The 10,495-nt window shown below is 39.2% G+C and overlaps 1 protein-coding gene across 4 annotated transcripts in view; it reads left to right on the top strand.

Moving 5' to 3' along the window:
- Positions 1-10,495, top strand: part of TBCK (TBC1 domain containing kinase) — a 113,261-nt gene that overhangs the window by 2,781 nt on the left and 99,985 nt on the right. For all 4 annotated transcript variants that reach the window (XM_035894718.1, XM_035894727.1, XM_035894711.1 and 1 more), the window contains exon 3: positions 521-593. In XM_035894718.1, the coding sequence (XP_035750611.1) occupies positions 521-593 (73 nt within the window). The remainder of the gene's footprint in view (positions 1-520; positions 594-10,495) is intronic.

Genomic DNA, 10,495 nt, shown 5'->3' with positions numbered 1-10,495 from the left:
CTGTATTCAGAGCCAGCCCCTGCAAGTCCCATAGCTATTTGTTGGGCAAGAGGTACTAGAGCTAGTAACGTGCTAGTTGGCCCATCAGGACTGAAGCTCCTGTTCTCACTCTGAGTCCCTTTCTCAATGCTGGTGTTACTTTGAGTGTCTTGGTCATCAACCCAGCCACAGATTTCTGTGAATTTCTAGGTGCTTATCTTCTTTGAGACCTCTATTAAGTCAAATCTGACTGACATTGGCAGAGGGGTTCCACATTTATTAGAAAGTCACTTGATGGATGGATTGACAGCTTTGCATGAGAAAACAGGAAAGATAATCTACTGTATCTCGTAAATGAAAATGGTGGTGATATACAGAAGTTGTACATCTCGAACATATTAAATTATGTGTAATTTTCCATACAATATATGTCAAAATACTTTAACATCTGCCCTATAGGTAGACTGAGAAGTCTGTATACTCCCATTGTCTCATTTGTGTTCTAGTCCTCTTAAACCTTTTTTATTTTCCCCCCGGTTAGAGAGACTGGTTGTGGCGGCTGAACACTGTGAAAAGAGTCTGGAAGATTTGCTACGAGAAAGCAAGCCAGTCAGGTAAGGCATCAGGCTAAACTCACTCACCATAATTTCACATTATCTGTGTGTCCCGATCCAATGTTGAGGAGGTTTTGATACGATCCCAAGGATGAGATTAAGACACCAAATCCGGTCAAATGTTGTACAACCTTTCAACTTTATTTTTGACGTGGAGGGAGGAGGGAACCACGTGAGGAGGTAACAGAGGAGGTGAATGGGGAAAGGCAAAGGGGAAGAACTGAGGAAAAAAGAGGGGGGAAAGAAAAGGGGGGATGAGAGAAAAGGAGAGCTAGAAGGGGAGCAGGTTTACGTCAGGGAGGACGGGGTGAATGAGAGAGAGAGAGGGCTAGCTACCACCGCCCTGGGTCCAGCCATGTTCCAGCACCTCCATCTGTGGCATAGTTGACGCTCCGGCACCCCCGTCTGCTACTCCAGGTTCAGTCCATGCAACGCTGGCTTTGTCGAGGCAGGTTCCAAAAGGTCTGAAGGGGAGGGATGAAGACAGGAAAGAGCCCCCTTACTGGAGCGCACACACTCGTTTTATAGGGGTTGGGGTCCCTTGCTCATGCGCAGATCACACTGGTGTATGTGCAGTTCGTGCCATACGTGCTGTCTCCTTCGGATGCCATCTACCTTTTTCGCGCCTTGGGCCTTCCGCAGGTGCATGGTGTTGTTTGTCTGCAGACCATGAGGGCAGGATCTTCTGAGTGGTGGAAAACAGTGGTACAATGGCAATGTCGAGACAAACTACATTCAGTAATGGTTCTCTACGCTGTGGCAAAGTCCCAGACTTCTTTTTAACTTTTACTGCTTTATATAAATTTCACTCTGTTGAAGTTTAACCTAAAGACATTGTTTATCAGAAAAACACACGCATGAAAGAAGGAGTACAGTTCTAAAAGCTAGGAGAGTTACGGGGAACTTGCTTACAACTGAAATACTTTGTAACTCATAAAATTCTGTCTGTCTTGTAATAGTAGTTTGGAGTGTTCTTTAAAATCATACCTATGACAGGATAAATATCTTCCTAAGAATTAATTTGAAGACTGGATGTCTGCCAGATGATGAAATACAACTTTTGCTATAAAGGACAGAATTTGGTGTGCATTTTTCATATGCAGAAATGTATTAATGTATTAACTAGAAAGGGGATAGGATGTCAGATACATAGGCCAGGGTGCCAATAAGTGATTTGAATGTGGGTTAATACAGTCACTTCAGCGAAGCTTTGATCGAAACCAAGTCCAAAGGCTGGGTGTCAAGAATATTCGCTTTCATATTAAGATGTATAGAATAGTCGAGTTGTATCTTTAAAGAAGCAAACAAACAAGCGAAATCCCCATCAGACTTGTGCTGAAAGTGTTAAACTGTAATCTTAAAGTCTATCACTATTACCTCTGGCGCATGAAGTCTTCTCTTGTGCTAAAGAATATGTAACATGGAAAATGTGAAGAGTGGAAGCAGAGAAACGTTATGTCCATTTGGGATGGCAAGGCATTGTAGGATAACTGGTTATTTCCAGAACACACAAGTAAATAAATATAAAACACATTTAGAGAAAATCCAAAGTCTCTTCATTCTAGTTTCTGAAAAGCTTATTAGCAAGCATTAGATTTCATCCCTCTTGATATTCATGCAGGCATAGAGTCAGTAAAATAATCGACAGTTTTTTATGTGTCTTCCTGGTTAACGTTGGGCATCTCAGGTGAGCTGTGTTTGATAAGATGCTATCCAGGTAGACTTCCTGCGACTGATCCCAAATTAGATTTGTATAAAGGGAATAATACTGGTTCTGTAGCCTTTTGAGCCTTGCAACCCTTAAATAGGATGCTAACAATGTTGTCTGGCAGAGATAAATCTGCATGCAAAATGCCCTGTGCCTGTCTGTTAGCTTTTTGTGACCTTAAGCTTGTATGACAGTATGTGTGGCAGAAGACTATAGCTTGAGGAATGTTAGGCAAATATGGCTTCCATCTTTTCTTAAGATAGAGTGGTATTTAGGTGTGAAGGGCTTTTCATGTGTGATATATATTACAGCACTTCACACAGTTTTGCATCCGGTTCCTATTGTGCAAAGTTCCAGAAATAGTTAAAGCATCAGAAGCTCTCTTCCTTTTTCATTCAGTTCTCACAGTGTTCTTTGAACATGTGTATCTTGGTGTCAGATGAGAAGCAGCCCGATGGTCTTCTGCCTCTTGACTGTTTTTGGAAAAGCATGCATGTAGCTATTTTAATTTGCTTTGAATTGCTTGATACAGTATACTTATGTAGATTCTCTGACAACTTCTGTTGCAATTTGATCCTGCAGCCTTAGAATTGCAAGGGGCAAGATGCCCTTTTCTGAGGAGAAAAAAAAATATATTTCTCTATCATAATTCTATAAACAAAACTTTCTCAAATAACAGCTGTGGTCTGTATGCTCATGCATTATGCCTCTCTATACTAGCATGTGTTTTGTGGCATCCAGAAAGATTTTTGAGACCTTTTTAGACAGTTTGCTAAGGTATACAGCTTGGGGGTTTTGACATGCTGAGAGAAGTTACTTAGTTTGTGACAGTTACCTTAGCTATTTGTGCTGTGGCTCTTTTGAGAGTAGATGCATAAACCCTGTATTTATTTTTTCTTCTTGGCTTGAGAGAGTTTTACTGAAATAAGTTATTCTACTGTCTGATCTTTCTTTTAACGATCTGATTGGGATTTCTTCAGGAAGTTCTAACACCTGAGGTATAGGGCTAAAATATAGCCTGTATGTATGTTCATAGCTCTAAGAGACATTACTGATTCATCTACTGTAAATTACAGCTTTTGCAGTAGTAGCTAAAAGATAAATTACGTTCACTTCAAATGAAATTTCTTGCAAGACTGACATTTTCCCTCTACTTCTATTTTTTTTAATGAAAAGAGACATTTTTTTGTTCGGATGTGAGACCCATAAATTTCCAGAAATAACTTGGATGGACCGATTCCCAGTTATTGGTTATGTGATCTGTCTATATCAGTTACCTTTGGAGGGAAGTATTTGGCTTTTTCTATGTATTCTGATTGTATTGGTCCATGATAGCATAGCTGGTTACACATCCGGAGTTGATGTGTATGCTATTGCAATTAATTTTATAAACTGTTTATGGAATGCGAGAAGCTGCTCTTCTGGTTTCTAGATTAATTTTCCTTATGCTTGCCAGTAACTTAGTGCTGAAATTCAAGACATTACATTATGGACTGTCTATCTTTCCATACATACTGGAAAACAGGCCATACAGCTGTTTGGTAGTTATTTGCAGTTAATCTTTCCTGAAGTCATGCGTCAAGTGTAGCATACATTACTTAATATGTGAATTATATTAAAAAAAATAAATGTAGTGGAGTTCTTTGTTCAATTAATCTCAGAGTTTCCCCAAGTTTTCTAATTCTAATGAATCAATAGCACACAGGGGCCGAATACTGGAAGTTAGAGGTCTAACATTTACCTTAGCGGCTCTGTCACAGTGCAGTAACGTCATTTTACTGAGCATACCACCAAAAATTTTCTAGAACTTGGATTTGTGATATACTCAAGAATTCATTCATTGCCTAACAGTACTGTGACAGCAGTCTCCAGGCATTACAAAGATGGTTTGTCATTGTCCTCAAAGTTAACATGCTCAACTTCACTTTCAAAGTGTAATGCAAGTAAGTGTTTGGTCATTTATGGCCAAATTATCTTCTGTTTTGAGCGATGCGTATTTGGGATCTTAGAAGCAGCGTGTGCTGCTGTTAGAACTCTGTTGGGTAAACTTCAAGAACTCTCAAATGGATGAAATGAGACGGCTCTTTGCAATTCTTGCCATAGGTAACCAGATGCAGAAAAGGAATTTAATACAGCTCTTCAGTGTTTTCTGTGTTTTATTCAGGGATGTGTGGACATGCTATGCGATGTGGACATCATAACTACAATTAATGCTTCAAAAAGTGACATTAATTCCAATTTTCTTTGCTGTGCTTCCGCGGGGCATCACAGTAATAGCAGGGGAGCTCTTTTGGAACTGTGTGGCACAGGGAGCTTGGGCTACAATCATAGATAAGAGTTGTAGGGTAGGATAGGATAAGAGTTTTAGGCACTGATGTCCCTTGTTTTTTACTAGACCAGTCTGTGAGAAATTGTGGTCTGGGTCATTGTTTCCTGTTTGTTTATTCCCGATTTGTTGTCCTGTTTGTTGTTACGCTGAGTCAAAGAAAGCATGCGCTTAATTTTAGTTTATAACAGTCACATTAGTGCAAAATCAGCTCTCTGAAGTATGTTCAGGAGTCATTAAAATTTTTAAAAGGCTAAGAATTTATGTACAAAGTCAAGCAAAAATAGTAAATACCTGATTTAAGCTCATAATAGTTTACTGCTGTTCAGAGATTTGAAAATGTGTCTCTGGCTGGCTGGCTTCCTCTGTGTCATCTTAATGCATGGGAGGATTTTTTTCTCGTGAAAGAATTTGAATTAAGTCACAAAAAATTACAGTGAGTAGAAGTTTTGTACTTCATCAGTCTCGCTAAGGGTATTTTTCATGTTTGTGGCAATCAAAATTTACTAGATTTTCGAAGTTGCTGAATATTCTAGCACTGTTGATACTACAGACCAGAATGTGAGTTTATTTTTAAGGTTCTCCATCTTTTAAACAGATTTATAACTACTCCTTTGGGATACCTTTTCCAGACAGTGTTAAAGGAGTAATTTTCTCTGCTCCTGTGCTGTTATAATAGGAATTGTGAGCTTTTCCTTTTCCGTCATGCTTGAAGTGTGTTTCTTCTTTGAAGAAGTTGGTCTGCACTTGTATTCATAATAATAAAAATGCCAGCAAATACTGACATTCAGCAGACTTTTGGCACCTACAATAGTTTCTGGATTGGTCTTCAGTTTGAGGCTTGGGCAGTCTAAGCCTATTCCTTTCTTTAATAAAATATAGTTGTCATATGTTTTGAAAGTCATGGTTTTGAAAAATTGCTAGTGAACCATCAGAGATACAAGGTATAGTTTGTTATACACAGAGCATTTAATAGGAAGCAGACTGTGTCTGCAGCTGTTTACTAGTTTGGAGAAAACATGATCTGACTGATTCGGATGAGTACATTTTATTTGGATATATTAAACAGTTGTCTGCTCATTGATTGGATTAGATTTCTTTATGCCATCCTTGCTGTTAATGTGTTTTTGGCAAACTTGAAGTGAAACTACATTACAGAAGAGGTTATTAGACGGGGGGTGGAGGGGTGAAGGGAGGGGAGTAATTTCTGAGTAGCCAGGGATTCTTCAAAAATATTGTAAGACAGGTGCAAGTCATCAAAAGGCTGAAGGTTTTACATGATTTGACTTGAAGAGCTGCATATGAACAGAACTTCAAGGGCCGAGTGTATTCTGCTTTGAATCAAGTCTGTGTTGGAATTTCACATGAGAAATCCATATGTCGTAATGAGGCTGCATTTATCAAGAATAAATGACGAAGTAGTAAAATGAAGTAGCATTAATAAACAAACTTGCAATTGTTTTTTTTCAATGTATTGAGAGTCTATAGTTTGGGCATTTAGTGTCTGCAGTTTTCCTTTAGTTTCTTGCCAATCCTTTACTTCCAAAGCTATGATGGAAGATTAGCCATTAGGCCAGACTTGTTTATATATTGTCCAATGATGCTTATCTTCACTGAGGAGTATTTTTTTTTTACTTCTGTAGGTAATTTGTAGTCTGACTGCAAATTTTCCTGTAGCATTCCTTTTAGCATAGGTTGTCTCCTGTGACTGCCTTTCGCCTCACAACGAGAAAATGATTGTTTGGAAATGGAAAAGGGGTATAGCTTTCATGAGATACTCGAGGTGAACATTGTTGCTCTTGATGTCTGAGTGACCTTTTTAGGTACAGAACCAAATTCTTTGCTTGTATAGTTGGCTGCAGTGTTGGCAGCACAAAACCATCCCAGAACACGTGTCCATGTCTCCCTTACGTGTGAAACATAACAATGAGTTCACACTTGTTTCTTCTCTTTGTCTCTTCCAGGAAGAAATAAAATAGAAGAATCCTACTCTTTTGAGATTATGATAGTCTCTGCTTCTTGCTATTAACAAGTAGATATGATGGCTGTATGCAATATAAAGTCTGTAGATGTGGAAAAAGCATGTAATTGTATTTCAATCTTTTGTTCTGCTGTGCTGCTTCTGTAGTTGCTTATAGACACTCGGATTTCGTGCTAAAAGCAGTATTAAAGATCTTGAGCTGAAGATGAGTTAATTGAGAACAAAAGTAGCAGACAGTTTTGAGTCTTCAGTATCTAGTTAAGTTTCTCTCAAACAGACCAAACACTATCCTCAACGGGAGGGTGGCTTAATCCTGCAGAGAGATTTCTGCAAGGAACTGTGTAAGGATCAGTGTTAAAATTCTATTCTGCGTAAATGAGCAAACTACTACTAATGAGCTAATGGCTGAAAACCCAGATGTCAAATTTGTACTGTGCGAATCTTACTGGATTTAAGCCACATTATTAATCTTAATGTTGATTTATGATAGTTGTGTTTAGAATAAAAATTGCCTGTAGACTTGGCAGAACAAGATGTGGTTAGTATATGGTTATTCTAACTTAATACAGTGTTTGACACTTCATCCTGCTTTTAGGAAGAAAAAAAAGGAAGAGCTAACACTTGTTAAACTTGCTATACAGTGCAGACTTCTAGAAAGAGATTATATTTTTAAAGTGCAAGTTCTTGCATTTGGAACTTACTGAGCAATGTCTTCAGGGGAGCATTTGTCACTAATCAGGGATCAGACAGCTGGTTTATTTAGATGCGTTGATATGCTTGCAAACATCTCTAACATCATTGTGGTCTGAGATCATTTCTCTGTACGTATGGATGTTCTGTCCTTGAGTTCAAGCTCCTTCGTTTTACAGTTCAAATAGAGCCAGACTTGTACCTTCATTCAAAGCTGGCTGCTTTCCTGCCTGAAGTTGCATTAGTGCCATACTGTCCCTACATCAATGTTGTGCCAGACTTGAAAGGATTTACAGAACATAATGTTATGGAAAACATTGTATAGCCCCTTTTTCGCTGCCTTGCAATTCTGTGGGTACCATATCCTAAGCACAGCACTGAGTAAATTTAATTGCTTGGCTCCTTAGTGAACAGGACCTAAAGATGGACAAATACACAGGCAGACAGAAGGAACTTGTATTGGGACTGAATATATGCATTCACACATGCTATTTATATTTATATTATAGCCAGATAGGTACCAGGGAATTGGAGACTGCTGTGACAGGAATGTTTAGAAAGCTGGCAGATTAGGCTAGTTTTAAGGTTTAAAACTCTGAATTCCATTCATTAACAGCAGGTATCTTGCTAAAGGTTAACTCATGCATGTTAGAAATCATCACTGTGTACACAAAACTGTTGATCTTTAACATGTATTGTAAATTAGATGGGAGTATACAATACCATGAAGTTGATACTGTACAGTTAACAGTGGTAGCTGTGGCCCTTGGTGGTTCTTGGAAGTCAAGGTAATAGGGCTTGAGAGCTCTTTGAGTCAAGTAAGAACTGGTGTGGACTGATCTTTCTTGAACTATTATCTAATGCCTGATATTTTTGTTATTGCCACTCTTCAGCCCCTGCAAGGGATGGTCTCCTGTATTCCCAGTACTGCTGGTTTTGGTTTATGTTTTGCCTGTCATCCTTCCTGTGTATTTGGGAGTATGTCCTGCATATTTACAGTCTGGTATGCTTCTCTTGTTCTTTTGTCTGGCAACTTTTGTTGGGTGGATTTCTCCTACGTGCCACTATATCCATCTCTGCCCCCTTTGGTGATCACATTTCTCATATCACTTTCAAGTAAATTTAATATTAAATTATATGCTGATTAATACATTTCTAATTTCTAGTCACAGGCATCTGCTTTGGCTACACTTAAGTTTATTGTTACCTCTCTAGATAGGTGTTTCCTGCCTGTTGTGATGACGCATACTGGGATATAGATCAAAGTGATGAACTTCTAATGCCTTTTGGAATCTTAGTTGTTAGCTATGAAATTCCTAACAGCACCATTGCTTATTGGCCTAGTTGCAAGGTCCCTTTGATCACCTGCATTTGCAGACTGTTCTTCTCTTGGAACTTTCTGTTCTCTTTCACTTTTGAGTAGCATCTGTACCATTGATATAAGGATCCAGATTTTTTGAGCTAACTACTAAAATGTAAAAAAGGTATGGATTTTAACCTTATATTTAGATTATTTTAAGTGTGGTGTAGCCAGATTGTTTGTTAAAAGAACACTGTTGCAAAGTCCACTGATTTACAGGAAATGCCTGGCTTAGGAGAAGAGCTGTGTGCTGTTGCAATTTTTCTTCATAGCTTCAAAAATTCTGTTGCACCCATATAAAATGGGGGGGGTGGGGGGAGGCCAGGGGGTTAATTAGGAATGTGGCTTGTTGCTAATGCTTAATCCTCTCATGCAGAGATGCCTAAAGTGCGGTCTTTCTCTCAAAGCCTGAGAAATTGGAGAGACTCCTTTAGTGTGGTTTTATGAAGTTCCAGGTGCTTTTCTTAACTATCCAGTAACTCATAAAAAAGAAAGCATGCTCAGTTACATCCCTATTAATACCTGAACTTACTAGAGTTAGCGGTTATATTTGTTTCTTTGAAATTACTTCCCTTTTTCTTTTTAAAATGTAATTTATTTTTTAAAAACCTAATTATCTAATGTGTTAGATCTGCAGCTATGCTATCAAGAAGTAGCCAACAGGCTTACCCTGCTCCCTTTTTCTTTTTTCTTTTTTTCTTTTAGCTGGCAGTGCTTCACAGAACTACAGAAATGAATAACAAAAAATCAATCCTGCCTGGCTGCAAGGACAGCATTATTTATTGTTAGCTAGTCATGATTTCTAGAGCTGTCAGTTCAGTTCATACTGCCACACAGCTGCAATAATGTTAACTGCATTAATAACTGCACTTCATTTTCAGCTTTTCTTTTAAAAATTTTCATTGATCAGATTTTTACTGAGGTTTTTCTGATCCGCCTGGGGCACAGAAAGAATGAGAATCTGTCTCTTTGTATAATGAAGTTAGGGAACCATCACTTCTGTTGCAGTGGAAGGAGAAAGTTGGCATGGCTAACATTAAGCAGAACTCTATTCTCATGCCATAGATGTAGGTCTTCCTTAAAAATAAAGTAAAATATGCAGTTGTCCATTGGAACCTTAAATGGGAGAAAGCACCCCTGTGATCTTAAAATGTCTTCTCAATACCTGGCCCTCAGTTGAAGTAGGGCAAGAGTCCTCCACCCTGACAGGCTAACCAGGTATGCTCCCTGGCTGTGGTGGAAGAAGCTGTGGACAACTGCAGCTCAGACTTTCGCCCCTGCTTGTGCCCTACTGGTGCTGCGGGTAGGGGGTCATACAGGAAATGCTGGCTGAGGTTGGTACCTGGCTCGGTTGTAGGGACGGCCTGTAGGCTGGCTGTACTCCCCTTGGCCCGCAGTGCTAGAGTGTCTTTGCGGAAACCAGGAGCATAGGTTACCACAGGACAAAATGAGGTAAAAAAGCCTGGGATGGCATGTACGTAGGAAATGGACCTTTCTCGTACTGTCTCTTTATTAGCAAGTAATGTGATCCAGCAGGAACAGGTATGTAAAGCAAAGTGTGCTACACATCTTTTAGGGGTGCTGATTCCATGTAGCTTCAGTCTGCTCTGGGTCAAATGCCCATTAGCAGCTGTCCATTAATTTTCAAAGACTGAATACTTGCTTTCAGTGCAGAGTGAAACAAGGGAAGCTAGAAGTTGTGGGGCATAGGTCTTGCTTTACTCTGTGTTTCTAGAATGCTTAAAGTAGATGAGGATAGTTGGTTCTTGTGTGAATTTCTATGTGTTTGTGTGTACTTCTTGGGGGGGGGGGGGGTATTTTTTCCCTCAGAAATCTC

This window comes from Egretta garzetta, unplaced genomic scaffold, assembly GCF_000687185.1.
Source record: "Egretta garzetta isolate BGI_Z169 unplaced genomic scaffold, ASM68718v1 scaffold620, whole genome shotgun sequence".
NCBI classification, from domain to species: Eukaryota; Metazoa; Chordata; class Aves; order Pelecaniformes; family Ardeidae; genus Egretta; species Egretta garzetta.
This window is presented reverse-complemented; position numbering and strand designations above follow the sequence as displayed.